The sequence below is a fragment of the Camelus ferus genome, chromosome 28 (assembly GCF_009834535.1).
Source record: "Camelus ferus isolate YT-003-E chromosome 28, BCGSAC_Cfer_1.0, whole genome shotgun sequence".
Classification (NCBI taxonomy): domain Eukaryota; kingdom Metazoa; phylum Chordata; class Mammalia; order Artiodactyla; family Camelidae; genus Camelus; species Camelus ferus.
The window spans coordinates 5,385,479-5,405,319 of NC_045723.1; the positions used below are offsets into that span (position 1 = coordinate 5,385,479).

A 19,841-nucleotide genomic window follows, 5' to 3' on the forward strand; every position below is an offset into this window, starting at 1 on the left:
GGCAGAGGAACTCTGAGGGCTGCCATAAGGAGGAAGGGTAAAACCTTTCTACAGCCTGAAGATGTTTACAGAATTCATATGTGTCACAAAGGGAATTTCCTCTGAATCTCTGCCCCAGAACTTCCCTCAAAGCCACCCCAAAGGGCCTGGACTGTGGTCTCTCACCTTGATGAATATTCACCATAGCTACACCACCTCCTCCAACAGAGGTTGTCCAGCAAGTGTTTGCCAACTTAAAGGGCTAACACCACAGACCGGCAAAAGTACGCCAAAGACAGAATGAAAAAAACATACTGGGAAAAGTTCTAGGCAAGAGCCTTACAAATAACCACTTTGAAAATTACTGTTTTAAGTGGCAGAGCACGAAGGGCCTTTAACAGACCAGTCCTTTATTTTTTTTCATAACCTTAAAATGAAGTAAAGATGGAGGGAGGGGTACAATTTAAGGTGCCAGAATTACATTAGAATTGCACTCAAGGGTCAGTGCTCCTGGCATACACTCTCTTTTTTTTTTGGACATGACCTTGGGACTTAGAGCTTTGTAAATTACTCATATAACTCCACCAGATGTTCTAGGTAGGTCAGAGGATACTCAAGAGGAGTTTAAGCCTCCATACATGACCCAGGCATAGCAATGACTTACAGTGTCCTGCTATTTTGTGTCCAGATGCTAGAGATGGCAAAAGGTGGGGAGGGCTCCAGAACATTCTAAGCCTGGTAAGTATTTCTGGTCGGAATTGTTTAATCTCACTACAACCCTGACAAGAGACCACGACCTTAATCTCCCTCCGTTGGCATGACTGGTTAGTCTTGATCTTAAGCCGAGTAATGAAATGCCCCCAAATGTGCAGAGGAAATCTTACTAATGTCAAAACATTAGATACCATGTAGACCAGAAATCAATTAACCTCAGAATAGGAAAGCTTCCGGGATGCAGAGACCATCCCTTATATCCTTTTCTACAACCTAAAACAGTAATACTAACGGAAACAAAACGGAAATTAGCATTCACTGAACACCTACTGAGTTCTAGTCACATTCACACACGTTAACTTTTTAAATTCTCGCTACCGGATAGGTACTGATTGTTACCAATTTACATTCCTGAGAACGCAGTCAGAGAGATTTGTTAAGTCGCTCAAGGTGACACACTGCAGCAAGCAGGAGTCAGGATTTGAATCCGAAGCAGTGCAGAAAACGCAGGTCTGCCACGGGAAAATTAATGACCCACAGCCACCCTGTGGCTCTGCGCCATAACTGGGAGACAACCTGATTCTCGTGACTCCTCGGTCTTACAGTTTTCACCGAACTGCATGACTGCGGGAGCAAAGTGACCACGTGAGCCCTCTCCCTCCCTCCTCCTCCCCGCGAGGGACAGTGCCTGTCTGGCCAAGGGCAAGTCACAGGTGCAGCAACGTGCCAGGACTGGATCCGAGCCCCAGGGCGCCAGCTCCCCCGCAGCGTCACCAGGAGGACGGGAGGAGGGGAACTTGGCCAGGTGTGGCTTCGGATGCTGCAGGTCACAAGTGCGCTGAAAGTGCGGCTAGAAGCCTGGCCAGTTCTGTAAAAGGGGGCTCGCGAGGAACTATGACCATGGTCGTGGTTTCTGTAACCGGGCCTGACGACCTCTGGCGGCAGGGTTTCGGTCCCCCGCGCCCCAGACTGGCCAAGACGTCAGGGCATGGCCGCAGGGACGCGGCTGGCCCTCCTAACGTGGACCAGCTCTCCCCTGGGGGCGTGGCCGCCGGCGCGGGTCGGGCCAATGAGAGCTGCGGTCGGGCTCATCCGGCCGGGCGCGCCCGGTTGCCGGGGGCTGCGTCATCCGGGGGCGGGGCTCCCGGGCCGGCGCGAGGCGCGGCGGGTCACGCGGGGCGCGGCGCCGGCTATAAGTAGCGGCCGGCGGCGTGCGCCGCTAGAGTGATGGCTGCCGGCGCGCGCTGCGTGCTCGCCCTTCTCGGCTGCTGAGGCGCCCGCGGCTTCTCCCGGGTGGGTCTTCAGCCCCGCCGAGCCATCCCCAGAGCCTCCGCCCCGGGCCGTGTGCTCGCCGACCGCAGGTGCGTGCGTCCGTGGACCCAGTGCGCCGCCGCAGTCCGGACTGCCCGCCTCCCGCTCGGCCCCTCGTTTCCTCTGGTGAGTGGCGGCGCCACCTTGGAAAGGCTCTTTCTTTTCCTCGGGGCCCGGCGCCGACGCAGCGGCGCGGGGGGTGGCCGGGTGTGCCGGTAGCCGCGGGATTCTGCTTTCGTCGCCGCCCGTCTCTCTCCCCGCCACCGCGCCCTACCCCATTCCACCCCGCCCTCCCGCCCGGCCGCCCGCCCGGTCTCCCGCCCGCGGGCCTTTTTGGCGGTCCCCGGGCGGCGCGCGCGGGAACGGCCCTTTTCCGGTTTTCGCGGGGAGGGCGCGCGCGGCGGGGCGGGGGCCGGACTGGGCGCGCGCGGGCCCAGGAGGTCCCCGGCGCCACGTGCCCACCTCCCGGCGCGTCCTGCGCGGGGCGGGAGATAGCGGATCGCGGGTGGAGGGCAGGGCCGGGGGCCCCCAGTCCGGGGGTTGCCCCGCGGGGTGCCGGACGGGCCCCCCTCCCCAAGGGCGCGCCGCTATTGTCATTTTCTCCCCCCTTCCTAGGATGAACTTGCGTCCTTTCTCTTCTCCGCCATGGAATTCTGCTCCGTGCTTTTAGCCCTCCAGAGCCAAAGACACCCCAGACAAGAGATGCCCATACGCAGCGTATAGCAGTAACTCCCCAGCTCGGTTTCTGTGCCGTAGTTTACAGTATTTAATTTTATATAATATATATTATTTATTATAGCATTTTGATACCTCACGTTCTGTTTACACATCTCGAAAACCGCTCAGTAATTCTATTAATTGAAAAAACCACTACTCTAGAGAATGGCATCTACCGTGGCAACGCTGATTACCAGTACTTCTGGTCCATTGGTAGACTACCTATGGATGCTTATCCTGGGCTTCATTATTGCATTTGTCTTGGCATTCTCCGTGGGAGCCAATGATGTAGCAAATTCGTTTGGTACAGCCGTGGGGTCAGGTGTAGTAACCCTGAAGCAAGCCTGCATTCTAGCTAGTATCTTTGAGACGGTGGGCTCGGTCCTCCTGGGGGCCAAAGTGAGCGAAACGATCCGGAAGGGCTTAATTGACGTGGAGATGTACAACACGACCCAGGACCGGCTGATGGCCGGCTCCGTCAGTGCGATGTTTGGTGAGTTCTTATGTATTGTCCCCATAACGGTGGGTGAGCAAATCCCTCTCGTGGGTAGTTAGTTCATTCTTGTGCACCGCCTTTCAGGTTATTTCCTTCAGGATGCACTGCGTACATAATGGAATCTTGCCGTTTGCTTAATGAAACTTGACGTCTTTCAGGTTCTGCTGTGTGGCAACTGGTGGCTTCGTTTTTGAAGCTGCCCATTTCTGGAACCCATTGTATTGTTGGTGCAACCATTGGCTTCTCCCTGGTGGCAAAGGGGCAGGAGGGTGTCAAGTGGTCTGAGCTGATCAAAATTGGTATGTTTAATTCTTTATTTTTTTTGCCCTCACCGGTATGTTTAATTCTAAATGGCTTTTTATTTTTCCTGTGTTACCATTGTGTTGTGTGTGGGAGTATATGGTATAAGGTTGGAGAGACGGACTAAAGTTTTGAAAAGGGAGAACTAAAATTTAAAGTGTGTTTTGATTCCTGACTTTCACGAGCTGACCTTTTTCCTTCCTGTGTTCTATTCCAGTGATGTCCTGGTTCATCTCTCCGCTGCTTTCTGGTATTATGTCTGGAATTTTATTCTTCCTTGTTCGTGCATTCATCCTCCGCAAGGTAATCCTTTTCTCCCCCTGGTGTGACCTGTAATAGCATTCTTAAAAATGTGATTGGTATGTAGATGTATGGCCTTGGAAAGTTAGAAAAATTCTTTATTTCTGCACCTTGTATGTTGTGGAGTTCACTGAAAGAAGCACGTTTTCAATACCCAAAAAGACATTTAGGAAGGAAAAATGAAATGAATACTGTGATGTGCTCAGAAATGGAAGAGTCTGGAAGTGAGAAATTGAGATGTATTTGAAGTGGCTTTTTCTAGCTGTCGGCAGAGTACTGCTTTAACAACACTGTCATTTGCAGGGCAGTTTGATTTGTAAGCGGGATTCAACAAGTCACAATCTCCGGGTGGCTTTAGCTGCTGGTTAAAATGGAGTCATTTGGGTCTCTACATAGTTACTATTTCTGTAGTGTTGGTTGACACAACCTGTCCCAACCAGTTGACAAGCTTCTAGGTGGGAACTCTACCTCTCACAGCGACTTGACTCTAATGTCTTAGTCTAGGTAAAAAGGAACCAGTAAGGGTAATTTTTGTTTTGTTTTTTTTCTTGGGAAGAAAAAACAATCTCCAGAAAGCCCTTTAATTTCCTGTCTATTTGAAAATCCCTTTTGAGGGACCCGATAGCATTTCTTTTATCAAGAAGTCTGGTGCCGGCTCTAAAATAAATGTAGACAACAAGGGATGTTGTCATTGGACTGAGTTACAGCAAGAATAAATGTATTTTTCTCAGGAAACAAAGTTGTCCTTTTCCTGAGGTGAATGACTCTTAACTGCCCATTGTAAGTTCTTAAAAATGCTCCTAACTGTAGAAATCTGAGTGAAGGCAGGTAGGTGACTTAATCCCAAGGTGTAAGAATGTGTTCAGACCCACTTGTTTGGTCTCGTTCTAAGCTTCTCTAAGGAAGGATTGGTACCTCTTTTCTATAGAAATTCTGTGGTTGGTGAAGTGACTCCCCAGTCATCTTTTACCGTGGCCTGAGTCTGGCAAAAGATAGCAGTGCAACATTTTGGAAACTTAAAAACCTCTATAGCCTGGTATAATTTGAGAGTAAACAGTTTGTTGATATTAATGGACTCAAAGTCTGACATTGTCTCCTTTAGCAATGATTTAGCATTGATCCAGTGTGATTAGCACCTCCCCTCCCCCTCCCCTCAACCGTAGACCGTGATACTATGATGCTTTAATTTGAGGCTGACTACTCACAGATCAGAATTTTCAGTATCTTTAGAGCCGAACAACTTGCTCCTTCCCAGAGAACCGGGAGAATTAATAGGATCCCTTTACGGGTTCCTGCTCTTAAAGGTTTACACTGGGTCTTTGTTGATTATTGGGAAACAGGTGGTTCTGATTCTGGAGAGGCTTTGGTGTCTTAAGCCAAAACAAACTTCGTTTCTGGAGGGGGAATGGTGGTGCTCTGGGGTGCAGAGAGGAAGTTTCAGGTGCCCAGAACCTCTCCTTTGGGGAATGCATGCCACGTATTTAACCCCCAATTACTGAGAGCTTAAGTTAAATATATTAACTTCTTATACTTGGGTGTGAGGATGGGTATGATAAAAAATGATTGGAATAGTATTTAAAACTATTCAATACTGACTTTGAGGATCTCCACCCCACCGGCATACTCTTTTGTCCAATCTATCAATAACATGAATTTTTAGGTAATGAGTGTGACTATTTCTAGCTACTGTTAGGTTTTAAATCTCAAGAAAACATCTTTAGACTGGTAACCTTTGGGGTCCTGCCTATTAAAATCTGAATATTTGACCATTAAGATACTTCCCAATTAAAGATTCTATTTTGGAAATTAATGTTAAAATTGTTTTTTTATATGTTCAATTTTCTGAACATACCAACAGTGCTGGATAGTCTAGTAGGAAAAAACAGTGGAGACGAGGTACTTCCCTTAAGGACTGGAATAAACAAGGACTGGGGAAGGAGATTACCTGTTGAGAGTTTTAAGTTCTAGTCAAAGAAAATGGGTCTTCAGCATTCTCCCTTCTGTTAAGAATCACATTATTAAATATATCTAGGGCATCTTTTCAAGTCAGAGGAACCTTTTTCTTCAGACAAAAGTTTATGGAATGTCCAATATATAAAAAATGAGCTATTCTGGTTGAAAAATGGGAGATTATGAAGACCCTTTTCCCATCCCACATGCCTGGATAATGAGAAATTTACCTTCAGGTAGTTTTAAGTGTGTGCTAGATAAGTCAAATTGTGGTAAACATTTCATAAAAATGTTAGCCCTGGTACCTCTTGGGAGTGACAGAGGAGTTTGGAGGAAAGGGAAGTCCCCACGTAATGTCTAGAACTCTAATGGGTTTTGATTTTGGGGGTGAGGGGGCGTCTTAGGTTCCTTGGAGAATTTCTTATAACGATGATAGTTCTTAGAAAAGGACACACCCCTCAGTTTCCTGTCCTTACTGACTACCCTTGGGGTATGACCCACATCATTACGTTATTCTGGGATGCTTGGGTTTTATTGGCTATTTTTATTTTGGGTAATTCCCTATCTGTAGCATTCTACCAAACTGGACAGAGCACTAAAATTCAGTGTGGTTTTCACTGAGGGCCTGTTTCGACTGATTTGGAATGGAACCTCTGCTTTCCATTTCATTGATCTTGAGCCATTACCGCACTGTTCCCGATGTATTGATGATTGTTTCCCTCTGTCTCTTCCTCCCCAAGATTTTCTCTCGGATTGTGATCCAGGATTGCATTAAACCTTTAGGCTAACAACACCTTTAAAGTTTAGCCTTCCTGTATATTCAGACCTGTGTCTCACTCTCTAACTCTTGTCTCCAGTCACACTGGCTTTCTTGCTGTTCCTCAGACAATTCAAGTGTTTGGCCCCAGGGGCTTTGCACTTGCTGAAGTCTCTGGGATATCCTGCCCTCCAGGTAGCCTGCTCTGTGGCGTGCTCTTCTCTCCCCCTGGGTGTGTACATGGCTCATGGCTTGTTGACATAACACATTATTTGTGTCTTTGCTCCACTGATAGTCTTTGACCCCCTCCACCCCAATGAAAGTGTGCTCCTCCTTCCATCACTGCCTCTTTATCCTTTTTTTTTTCATGGCATTCTTCTGTACTGGAATGTGATGTCAGCTCTGTGAGAGCAGGAACTTAGTCTTGTCATTCCCATATTTTAGTGCCGGAAATAGTTCTTGGCACAGTCTGGTGAATGAGGGAGTGGCCAAGTGTACAATTGATTTTGATCTTAGCACTTTGGTCAATCATTAGTTGTGGCTTATTTATCAAATGTCTAGATAAGACGGTCGTTGCAGGTGTATTCTGCAGCCCGTTTTATTTTTAAGAGATGCAGGTATAAAGTCAGGTGAGAAATGTTGTAATATCTCTTAGTCTGTTTCTTGGCATCTCTTACAGATGTATGTAGTACATCTTCAGATGTGTACTCAGATTTACATCTGGACACTAGGTACCTTAGCACTGGAAGGTCAAACATCACCAGTCACTAGAATAGGCAGCCTTGTTAAAAATAACAGCAGCAAAAAAACCCAACCAACCGCAGAAGGTAAAACCAAACATAAACTTACATTCAGATATATGTAAAAGACGAGATTGACCTTGGTGGGATGACTTCCAGGAGCAAATGTCGAAAGACGCTATTTCGCCTTGGAAACTCCTAGTTCTTGGCACTATAGTCCCGGAAGCTGCCCTTTTATAAAAGGTTCTTTGAAAATGGGTTAACTTCTTTACAGCTTTTAAGATAGGATTGATCTTAATGTTAATGATATTTTACAGGCAGATCCAGTTCCTAATGGTTTGAGAGCTTTGCCAGTGTTCTATGCCTGCACAATTGGGATAAACCTCTTTTCCATCATGTATACTGGAGCACCTTGTAAGTACATACCAAAATATTTAAATGTGAATTTAAAGTTGTTTATAAAACTTGCATTAAATGCCCAATTTACCCCTTTTTGCTTTACAGGGCTGAAATCTCCTAGAAGGTGACTGGCCTGCGCCCATTTCAGAAGGCTGCAGGCTAGTGTATGCTGAGTTAACCTAGATAGTTTTTCAACCAAAGAGACCTGCTCAGATTCTAAATCACTACAGACATTTACTCTTTAGTCTTCACAGGATCCACCAATAATTTGATCTCCCTCCCTCTCTCCTGTCTATTTCAAAAATACTGAAATTGGTATTTACCTGGACGACTGGCCACTGAAGAGTCATTAGTCATACTTGGTCGTCAGTAATTGGTCATTTAGTACTAGTTTGCTGGATGCTCTGATTTTTCTCTCCCGAATGGAGCCACTTTTGTTTCTAAGTACTAAAATTTAATCTCCTGAATCTGCTTGAATGAGAAGAGCTGGGATGTTTAACACCTGCTCTAAGTACACTTGGAAGAAGAATTCATGCAGCTAAGAGGAAAAATAATTTGTGACAATATAAAGATTGAGATGTTGATTACTTTTATGTTGGGAGGAAGGCAAAGCCCAGATTCAGTTATGACAGTACGTGTTTAATTTAGCAACCGAAAAAGATTGATTACCTGTAACTTGTCAGACAGGTCAGCACATGCCTTGATCAGTTAGTTTTTGTCTAGATTCATTTGGCTTGGTGGCCTTTGACCTCTCAAGTCAGTGGCTTTCAATCTTTCGACTGTTTTGATGCGCTGGAAGAAATACATTGTACATTGCTGCCCAGGACACACGTGTATAGAGAGGGAGGGGGAGAGAAAGAAAGATAACTGGAATAGTGTCTTGAAGCTACTTAACCTTACTTTGTGCTGTGCACTTGTACTTCCGAAGATTCTTTTTAGCTTTTTTAAATGCTCATTGTGGCCCACTAAATTGATTTCATTTCTAACTAATGGATGGTAACTTGCTTCGTAAACCTCACTGAAGTAATAAGCCACTGACCAAAAATGGAGTTAGCTAAGTATTTTTAACCTTGTCTTTATTCTTGGAATAATCAGGAAAGAAATTAGACAACTCTATGAGAATATTGATCTTATTTAGGGGATACCAGACTCCTCAACAAATGGTACAGGCAAAGCAAAGCTCGCCTGCCACATTTCCATTCTGTTTTAAATTGGGTTCTTCATGCCTAAAAAAGTTCTCCATGAGGCTGTAAGCACTGATGCTTCATGTGGCAGCAGCGAAGCTCCTAGTTCAGTGACATTAGAATGATTTTCAGTCATTTTTGAAAAGAGAACACAGATATTTTTGTCCTGTCCTTTGGTGGATCATTTACAAGAAAAGCCAGTTGCATTTCCCCTTTTTGACTTGGAACGTAGACAAATTTAAATTGTGATAGAGATTGATTAAATTTCATGTATATTTTAGTTTGTGTGACTTAACGGCATTAGGATGGATAACAAGAATTAAAATGGAAAGATTTAGTCACTACAGAACTTTAGCTTTGAAGGGACCTCAATTTATATCTGATTTTTAAATATTAATCATTTTGAGGAGCAGTTGAATTTCCATTTTATAAGCAATTCCTAATAAGCAAAATAAAGCAAACAGGCACAAGTAAGCAAGCTGCTCTTGGGTAAACCACGGATCATTATAACCTCTTCCAGGCTTAAGTAGGATTCTCTGGTGCTTTGCCTCTATGGTTAGTATAGTCTAGTGGCTTGGAGCCTGTTGGCATTTAAGTGATAACCGGATGACTAATATAATGATCCCTGAGCCATGGGAGAAGTAGGCACGGCTCTAAGATGTGGCTGGTTAGTGCAGTTACCACTACATGTTGTCCTTTTGTGCAGGACAGACCTTTGAACTGTTCTTATCTTTTGATAACGTCCCAGTTTTTTGTATCTTACTTTGAGAATGCATTCTAAGAGATAATCTTTACTCTAAAGGATTTTATTAGTACAATGGGTGTGATAACTTCCACAGGGAGTTAATTATATCAGTCTGAGAAATGTGAGGACAGGGGCACTTTCCTTTTTTGACTAAAGTCTCTGCAAACACAATGTGTGGCAGCTCCCATCTGGAGGCTGGGGAGTGGAACACTTCCATTTTTTTTTTTTCAAAGCTAGTTGCAGATCCTCAGTGTGGTAACCCTTGCTGTCTTCTAAAGCAAAGAAAAGGAAAAGGCTAGTCTGTGAAGAAGCTGGGGAGACTTCAGTCTAGCAGCTGTTTACAGTGGGCCAGACTGGTGGGGCTTTCAGATGCCATGAGACTTTCCTCCCAGATCTGCTATAGCTGCTCGCACCATAAATTCTGTGGACCTAAGGCCGGCAGCAGCTGGAAAGGGTGATGGGCTGGCTTGGGGAACCCGAGTCCCCACAGGAGGGTTTACACATGTTTGCAGGGGGCAGTTGCCCTGGGGTTTTCAAGATGCACCATTTTATTTCCTAGTGCTGGGCTTTGACAAACTTCCTCTGTGGGGTACCATCCTCATCTCGGTGGGATGTGCAGTTTTCTGTGCCCTTATCGTCTGGTTCTTTGTATGTCCCAGGATGAAGAGAAAAATTGAACGTAAGTAACAAATAGTAGCAGAAAATTTTAACTTAGTAATGTTGTGCTTGCATTTTTGTTTGGCCGCCTATAAAAATTGCTACTTGGATAGACTGGTAAAGCCAGAAAATTTAAATGGAAATATAAGGATGTAGTTTTATTGTCCAAAATATGTTTTTACTGACTTAAAATGATCTGAGACCTAGTCATAAGACATTTGATGTGGGCTGCCAGACAGGCTAGGCACTTAATCTATCTTTTTTATTGTGCCTTGATCACTTGGGAAGGATTGAGGATATACCTTAATGAAAAATAAAAGGTAGGTACAAAATATTTTCGCAGGAAACACTTATTAAAGCTACTACTGTGTATAACTTTAGGTTCAGGTGTTCAGAGCTATGTTAATGTATATATCTGACTTGAGACTTGGTTAATTCTCAGAACTGGAGCAGATGTTCTAGAGGTAGACACTTGCAGGTGTCGTGAAGGAATCACTTAGACCAGTACTACACGTAGTATTGCAGTGAAATCAAATCCCGCGTGGATTTTGGTTAGTATCAGTCTTATTTAATCTTGGACTCCCTTCCGAGTGCTTGGGCTCTCTTGAAATGCCCTTTCCCTGTCGTTTTCATCTGCAAATGCTCGGTAGTGATTTAAGCTTGCTCTTTGCAGCAGAGGGCCGCCCAGGCTGCATTGGCGCAGGGAAGAGTGCTGCGTCATGCAGCTTGCTGGGCGGCCTCTGAGCCGTCTGCGGGCCCAGCTCAGTGGGAACGAGGCTTCAGGACTTCGTGACCTCGTTTTTCCCCCCCGTCTGGGAGACGATGAGACAAGTCTAGCTAATGTTTTATGTCCCGGTCTGTAGGTTGACTGTGATGCCTCAGTGAACATGTAAACAGACTGGGCATTGGTATGAAAGGCAGAAAACATTCCTACCGGGTCATGGAATTTAGAACCAGAAGGCCCATCTCTTTGTTTTGTAGAGGTGGGAGTTAACAGTCGTCTTTAGTTGCCTGCATTGAGCTGTGTCACTGTGCTTGAATGCAGGGACTGAAATTTGCGGGCATTCCTCTTACAAAAAGAACGTGAAGTAGGTGCAGCCTGACTTTCAGTTCTCTGTCAGCCCTCTCTGAGCTGCCTTCCACTACTGAGGGGGTCAGTAGGGAACTAGAATGGTTTTTACCTTTGTAAAGGGTTATAAAAAACAAAAATACACAACAGCCCACAGAGCCTAAAATATTTTACTGTCTGGGTCTTCAATAAAAAAGTTTGCAACCCCTGATAAGAGGGTGTTCTGCATTTGCATTGCTGGTTTCTACCCAAATGAAAGGTAAGAGAGATGACGAGGCAGACAGGAAAAGTATCGTGAACTTTGGCTGAAGGTGACCTGTGTTCTTACTTTGAGATGGGGGAACGGAGAAATCTAGAACGAGTTAGTTTGGTCAAAACCAAACAAAACATCCTTCTTTTCTAGGAGAGATCAAGTCTAGTCCTTCTGAAAGCCCCTTAATGGAAAAAAAGAACAGCTTGAAAGAAGACCATGAAGAAACAAAGCTGTCTGTCAGTGACATCGAGGCCAGGAACCCCGCTTCTGAGGTCGGGTCTGCCCCGGTACCCCTCCGGGCTGTGGTGGAGGAGAGGACGGTCTCCTTCAAACTTGGAGACTTGGAGGAAGCCCCAGAGCGGGAGAGGCTTCCGAGCGTGGACCTGAAGGAGGAGACCAGCATAGATGGTGCCATGAACGGTGAGTGGGCTCCCCTCGGGTGGGGGGAGTCGGGGTTCCCTTTGTTACCACTGCTGCGGGGTGGCTCGTTGTTTGGACCTGGTGCTCTTGGAGTTGACCGTTACCTTTTGGTCTTGGCCAGGCACAGTGCAGTTGCCTAACGGGAACCTGGTTCAGTTCAATCAAGCCGTCAGTAACCAGATCAGCTCCAGCGGCCACTATCAGTACCACACCGTGCACAAGGATTCTGGCTTGTACAAAGAGCTGCTCCACAAGCTACACCTGGCCAAGGTGGGCGACTGCATGGGGGACGCGGGCGACAAACCCCTGCGGCGCAACAACAGCTACACCTCCTACACCATGGCGATCTGCGGCATGCCCCTGGACTCCTTCCGTGCCAAAGAGGGCGAGCAGAAAGGGGAGGAGATGGAGAAGCTGACCTGGCCGAACACGGACAGCAAGAAGCGAATTCGAATGGACAGTTACACCAGTTACTGCAACGCCGTGTCTGACATTCACTCGGCGTCCGAGATCGACATAAGTGTCAAGGCAGAGATGGGTCTGGGGGACAGAAAAGGCAGTGGCAGCTCTCTCGAGGAGTGGTATGACCAGGACAAACCTGAAGTGTCTCTCCTCTTCCAGTTCCTGCAGATCCTCACAGCCTGCTTTGGGTCATTCGCCCATGGTGGCAATGACGTCAGGTCAGTCAGTTACGATTCTTGGCATCGCGTGTTTTATTTTTATACCACCTCGTCCTTTTATGAGGCTCTGCTTGTGGCTATGGTACTCACACCACCCGTGGGACACTGAATAGTCTAGAGAGGATGAGGAAGTAGCAGTTAATGACTTAAAACAGGAAGAAATCTTTTTTTCTTCCGAGAGATTACAAAGAATATGTTTAACTCTGTTCCTGTAGATGATGTCAACACAGAGCTTTCATGGGGAAGCCTTTTGGTCTGTTGACATGGGATCCGCTTCTTTGGTAGTAATCACTGCTCCACAGAATGAATTTGTAGGTTAATCCTAGTTTTGTGATTTGTAAACTGTTCATTGGAACCCCAGATTAGCTTGTAGGTGGCCTGTAGGAGGGAGGACAGGCCACCAAATGTGTGGCATTCCCCCTGAGAAGGGCTCTTGTTTCCTTCTGTTGTGTGTGCGGGGGTTCCTTTTATTTATTGACCAGTTTGCTAATGGAAGCTTAACTTCAGACAGCGTAGTAGGTCATTTAACAAGTAGGATCTTGCCAAGGTCTAGTTCTGCCTAAAATCATCTTTGCCCTCTTTTTCCTTTCAGCAACGCCATTGGTCCTCTGGTTGCTCTGTATCTCGTTTATGACACGGGAGATGTTTCTACAAAAGTAGCGACACCCATATGGCTCCTGCTCTATGGTGGTGTTGGTATCTGTACTGGCCTGTGGGTTTGGGGACGGAGAGTTATCCAGACCATGGGGAAGGACCTGACGCCAATCACACCATCTAGGTAAGCGGTAAAGCAGGGCTCAGGTTAATTAATGCTCGTTTCCAAAGAGATATGATACTGCACAGCGTGACCACGTAAATCACGCTTTAGTTACAGTCACCAAGTTTGTGCAAGTTCCTAATGCTATTCTCTGTGTTGGTGTGAACTTTTTAGATTTTACTTAGTGTCTGGCCCTTAAACATAATTTTGGTTAAATATTTATTCAACTCCAGTGGACTCTTTAACAGAGTGACTTTTCTGAGAAGTGTGGGCCATGACCGAATAGCCACATATATTTGGCCTTTGTCTTTACTAAATTCTTCAAAATTTATTAGAATCTTCAAAATAAAAGCACAGACCTTAATAATGGGCTTCTAGAAAACCTTAAAACCTCAAACCTTGGAAAAGAGGAATCTCATGGCCTAAATTAAAGTACATTTCAGGAGTTAAAGCAAACTAAAGATGTCAGTGGAGGTTTGCCACTAGGTAGAGCACAGAACTACTTAACTTTGAGGTAGTGCTGGCTTATTAAAATTTAAATTCCGTTCCTGATAAGTGATCTTTTTGTGTCTACAGTGGCTTCAGTATTGAACTGGCATCTGCCCTCACGGTAGTAATTGCATCAAATATTGGCCTTCCCATCAGTACAACACATTGTAAAGTAAGTGTAATGTCGCAGACCCGTATCTTTTCAATGGTTCTAGTGGATACGTGGAGGGCTTTTTTGGTTTTGTTTTCACTTTGATACTTTGGTATAAGAAGTTTTACGCAGTTGGAGTCTTGATGAGTTCACATGTTTAGGATGAGTGACTGTTAAGAATGCAGAGGCTTATTACATTTTGCAATTTCTTGTGTCTGTTACTTTAAGCAGGTGATGTTTTCTTTCCAAATGATGCAGAAGCCCTTTCATATAGAGTTAATGAGTCTGTGAGGCTTGTTGGACTGTTGAAGGGCAGTTTATCTTTTTTTTTTTGAGGGGGAGGTAATTGTTTATTTATTTTTAAGGGAGGTACTGGGGATTGAGCCCAGGACCCTCATGCATGCTAAACATATGCTCTACCACTTGAGCTGTACCCTTCCCCCTAAAGGATTACACTCTTAAAGCAGTTTATTTTATTTTATTTTTTTGTTTGTTTTGGGGGAGGCGGTAATTAGGTTTATTTATTTAATTATTTTTTTCAGTAGAAGTGCTGGAGATCAAACCCAGGACCTCGTGCAAGCTGAGCACCCACGGCAGTGCGCACTCTGCCACTGGAGCTATACCCTCCCCCCAAAGCAGTTTATTGTTAATCTAGTTCCTTAAGCTCCAGTAGCTGGGGGAGGGTATAGCTCAGTGGTAGAGTGTGTGCCTAGCATGCACGAGGTCCTGGGTTCAATCCTCACTATTGCCATTAAAAATAAAATAAACTTAATTACCTCCCCCCCAAAAAATTCAAAAAAAATTCTAGCAGCTCAGAAAGGAAAAAGGAAGTTTTCCTTTCCTACTGTATTTTTCCCCGGTTAGCACAGATTCAGTGACTGGGTTTTATATTGCCTTCATCTTCCCGTGAGTAAGCTCCCTGACCTGTTACAAACCAGCTCCCCTGGAACGGCCGGGCTCCTGACCTGCACACGGTCATGTGTCTGTTTAGCAAAATGCCACCGGCCCTTCAGTAACCAGTTTCCTCGATCGTTTTCCCCCGTAGGTGGGCTCTGTTGTGTCCGTCGGCTGGCTCCGATCCAAAAAGGCTGTTGATTGGCGACTCTTCCGCAACATCTTCATGGCCTGGTTTGTCACAGTCCCCATCTCTGGCGTGATCAGTGCTGCTATCATGGCGGTCTTCAAGTATGTCATCCTCAAAGCGTGAAGCTGTTTGAGATGAAAGTCGGGTCAATGTTTGGGACCACCTTAGACATTCCTGCTCCTTGGAAGAATGATGACAGTGTTACAGGAGACCGACAGGAGTCTTTGTAAAGTTAGGGAGCTGTGGGAGGGAAGCGCTCCTCGTGCTATAATTAATTGCTTTTGTGCTAAATATGACTTGTCTCAAAATTAGCGATGTGTAACAGCCAGGTTTCCACGGGTTCCTCTTGACGTCCCTTTCCTTCTGGGCTGTGAATTCCTGTACATACTTCTCTACTTTTTGTATCAGGCTTCAATTCCATTATGTTACAATGTTGTCTCTGAAGATCACGTGTGATTTTTTTTTTTTAAACGACCATTCAGAGCCCTTTGACGGAGTGCGCTCTGCTTTGTTGGCTTCACCAGCTTCTGCCCGAACACGCACAGGGACTTAACAGAAACCATAACTGAAGCTTCCCTCATAGTCTCTTAGAAAAATAGTCATTTGTCGTCTGCCCTCCCGTCGGTAGCGGCAGGTTTTCTTGGCATTTGTGGGAGCTTCTTACAGGGACGAGGTTCTTTGGACACAGTGAAAATTAAGTTAGTAGTAACTTCTTTGCAAGCAGTTCGTTGACTGTTATTGCTAAGAAGAAGTAGGAAGAAAAATCCCTCTGGCCGTCTTGGTTATTTCTTTAAGATTTCTGGCAGTGTGGGATGGATGAAGGAAGTGGAATATGAACTTTGGGTGAGTTAAATAATGGGCCAGCCTTCCATGTTCATCTGTCTACCTCTGAACTGAATAAAAAAGCCTACAGTTTTTAGAAAACTTGTTCTCATGGTTTTTGTTCATACTTGAAGCGTATCCTGATCAGTTAGCCGTTTGTCATTCTTAGGAGAGTGTGACTCAACAAATGAGAACCGCTCTCTAGCTTTTAAAGTTTTCCACTCCTCCCTGTTATGTTTCTTTTTTTAAAATACTTTTTCTTGGCTTTTTTTTTGTTGTTTCCGGGGGTGGCGGTAATTAGGTTGGTTTGTTTATTTTTTTAACAGGTACTAGGGATTGAACCCTGGCCCTCATGCATGCTAAGCATGTGCTTTACCACCAAGTCACGCCCTCCCCCTGTCCCTGTTAGGTTTCTTGTGATTCCAGAATGTACGTGACATTACTCCATGGGGACTATTCTCAACAGTTTGGCATTTCTCCTTTTACTAGCACACCCCAGACATTTTCACAGTTGCATGCAGAGATCTACTTGTTTTTAGCAGCCACAAAGTTTTCCTGTTTGAATGGACTTTTATTTTACCAGATCCTTACTTAAATTGTTTGCAGCATCGCTATTACTAAGAATGCTAAAATGAGTAGGGGGGTGGTGTGTGTGTGTTGTGTGTGTATCTCAGCTGCACTGGAAAATTCGCAGCGTTGGGTTCTTCAGTCTTGACGCTTGATCAGAACAGTTGAGGAAGAGTGCATTGCTTTGCAAACTACGTTGATGACTCCTGCCCTAAGAGTTGGTTTCAGGAAGATGCTTTAGGAAGACGGTAACAAGGTTAAGACTATGCCTGCCTGACCTGTGCCTGAGGGACATGAGACCACTGGATGTGCGCTCACCATGGAGCCTCTCAGTAAGTGTTCCCCACTCCATGTCAAGTACGGCACTGAGCTTCGTGTGTACATTCAGGCCTCCAGGCCTTTTGCAGTAGGCCTTCCCATTGTTTTACAGATGACAAAACAGACCTGGAGACCTTCCGTATCTTCCCCAGTAGTTGGTTAGCAGAGAATGGACAGGACTTGAAGCCCTAGGCTGGCTGAAAGCAGCCGGGCGACCTCATTTGAGGAAGGGGAAGAAGAGGGCTGCGGTGAAGGGGACCCTAGCGTTAAGCCCAGGACTGGAGGTTCTGCAGGAGGCCCTCACCTGCTGCTGCGTGACCTCGCACAAGCCCAGCTCCTGTCTTCGCCCTGTGATGAAATGGGGATAGTAACCCCAAGCAAGGGTTTCCCCGCGGCTCAGGAGAGGACAGCTGAGGAAGTACTTGAAACAAAAATGTGTTTCTTTAGGAAGAGCAGCCAGGTCTGGGGTGGAAGAGCCCCAAGCACTAGGAAGACACCAGAGAGAATTTGAATTTGTACTTCTGTATATAGTGATCCCTGCCATGGGCCAGGGACACAAGCTGTTGAGAACCTGGCCTGTTTTTCTTGGGCATAGATGTCCTGTTTTTACTCCACCCCTCCCCCCAGGTTTTTTTTTTTTTAATCAAGGTTTATGTGTGCATGTTAAGGACTCTGATTCAGTAAGGCTTATAAGGAAAGCGGGCCTCCCACCACCATTGCCCCCTTTCCTGAGGCAACCGCTTTCTTTCCTTTCTGTGTTTGTATCACTACTTGGTTCTTTCAGTTGTGGTTCTCCCCGTAAGTGAGAAGCGATGTTTAGTCCTGGTCCTCTCCAACTCTGATCATACACCGACCCTCATCTCCCACCTTCGCCGTGCAGTCGGGACTCAATTTTGGTAAAGTCACTAAAAATATCACTGAGCTGCTGAGTCTCACAGTAAATAGATTGTGATGACGACTTTGTTTTCCCTGCAGTATGCTGTCTCCTCCCCTCTTCTCCCCACCCCCCCACCCCCCATTTTTTAAATTGGGTGCTTGCCACTAGTCATCCCAAAACTCTCCACAAGCTGTCTGATTCCCTTTTAGGGCTCTCAGGAAACAGGAAGGTTCCCAGTATTTTAGGGAAGCCTCACTCACCGCTTCTGATCTGTTCCAGTTTAGACAAGTTTCACATCTGCATCCTAGCACTTCGCTCCGCCATTCTGGGGATTTCTTTCACCTCCTTTGTTGGATTTCCTATAGATAGCCCGTGTGTATGTTTTTCTTGGTTCATTCCCTTCTTTTGTGGAGAGCAGCCTGTCGCAGCTTCTGGGGCAAGAGTGTTGGGAGGGTTTTTTTTCATGAGACCTTGGACATCTGAACGTGGTTTTATTCTTTCTTCACATTTAATTGATCATTTGAATATAGAATCTAGGTTCAGAAGAATTTTCCCTTCAGAATATTGAAGGCACTGCTTTCGGGGCTGCTGAGGAAGTCAGGGACTTGCTGATGACTGATCCTTCATGTGTGTGACACCCATCTTTCTCCCTGGAAGCTTGTTGATAGATATTTCATCTTTAGTGTTGGAAACTTGACAGTGAAGAGTCGGTTTACTTTCAGTGAACTGAGCACTTAACTTCTTTGAAGTCCAGAAGTTCACAGTCTTCAGTTTGAGGAACTTCCTGAATTACTTTGCTATCTTCCATACCTTCCCTCCCTTCCCTTGGCGCTTTCTAAGCTTCTGAACGAGTCTCATTTCCCAGTTTTTTGCTCAGTACGTTTTTCTGTCTATCTGACCTTGTCCTTTTTTGAGAGATGTCCTCAACTTCTGTTATCGAACCCTGTTATGAAAATTTCTGCTTTTTAATTTCCAAAATCTTACAAATAGCATCCCATTTCATGGATGCAGTCAGTATCTCTTCTTTGAGGATATTAGTGATCATTTTAATTTATTAAAATATTTTTCTTCTTTTCATGGGCACTTTTCGCTCTAGTCCCACATGCCAGAGGCTTTCCTGGTGATCTCTGGTCAACAGCTCCCACTTAGGGGTAGAGCACTGAAATGCTGGTGGAAGCTCCGAGTGTGTGGGTGGCACCTGTGGGACTGGGCGGGGGGCGGGAGCTTTGTTTTGGGTGATGATTCTCAACCAGAAGTGATTTTTTTTGCTGCCCCAGCCCCCTGGGCTATGTGGCAATTTTAGAGACATTTTTGGTTGTCACAGCTGGGGGATGCTACTGACCAGAGATGTGAGTACAAACCTCCTGCATGCACCGGCTGTCCCCTCACAACAAAGAGGTATCTGATTTAAAATGTCAGAAGTGCTGAGGTTGAGAAATCCTGGTCGGGTGTGATCTGCTTAGGCTGTTTCCTTGGGGGGAATCCCAGAGAAGAATCAGGAAGGTACAGCCCTGACTGCTCGGCGTCCTGGGGCTCAGTGGGCGAAGAGGTCATTGTATGTTTCAGTCTCCTTGCTTTCAGTACCTGTAGTCCTTGATTTGGGTGACTCCAGATGCACGCATTCGTTACCACAGTTTTTAGGTAACACCAGTCCCCCATAACACGATTCGAATGTCAGTCGCTGAGGCATACTCACGGAGTAATTGCATAAAGTACAAACTTTAATGCTAGCTCTTCAGTCCGCAGATCCCATTTACAGAGGAACAGATGCACATCGACCGGATGAGTGACCTCTCGGGTCACTCCTTTCAAAGCCTGTTGGGGACTGGTTGCTGTGCGCTTGTTCAGTTCACTCCCAGCAAAGCTTTTTGGTGGTGATCCCAGCGGTAGAGAGATACTGGAGGCTTTTTAGCACCGCTGCTGGATTGTTCCAGGTTCTCTTGGGGGCTTGGATGAAACTGTGCAAACTTGCCTTTTACCATGAAACAACTTTCATGGATCCAGCCAATGGGCAAAGAGGTTATTTCAACTTTTAACAGATTTGGACAGCCCGTTGATGGTCGTTTTGTGATTGCTTCAGCTGAGGTTTGGAAGAAATTGAAAAC

The 19,841-nt window shown here is 45.7% G+C and overlaps 1 protein-coding gene across 2 annotated transcripts; it reads left to right on the forward strand.

The window, feature by feature from the left end:
* The first annotated feature begins 1,887 nt into the window (after positions 1–1,887).
* SLC20A1 (solute carrier family 20 member 1) lies at positions 1,888–16,076 on the forward strand. Of its 2 annotated transcripts, XM_032469791.1 has the most exons (11): positions 1,891–2,130; positions 2,620–3,214; positions 3,376–3,516; positions 3,735–3,820; positions 7,582–7,678; positions 10,152–10,271; positions 11,722–11,991; positions 12,113–12,671; positions 13,264–13,449; positions 14,005–14,089; positions 15,114–16,076. In XM_032469791.1, the coding sequence occupies exons 2-11, from the start codon at positions 2,887–2,889 to the stop codon at positions 15,273–15,275; spliced, it is 2,034 nt and encodes a 677-aa protein (XP_032325682.1). In that variant the 5' UTR covers positions 1,891–2,130; positions 2,620–2,886; the 3' UTR covers positions 15,276–16,076. The 2 variants fall into 2 exon arrangements, with proteins under 2 accessions (XP_032325683.1, XP_032325682.1); XM_032469792.1 differs by lacking the exon at positions 14,005–14,089 and having other exon boundaries at positions 1,888–2,130.
* The last annotated feature ends 3,765 nt before the right edge of the window (positions 16,077–19,841 follow it).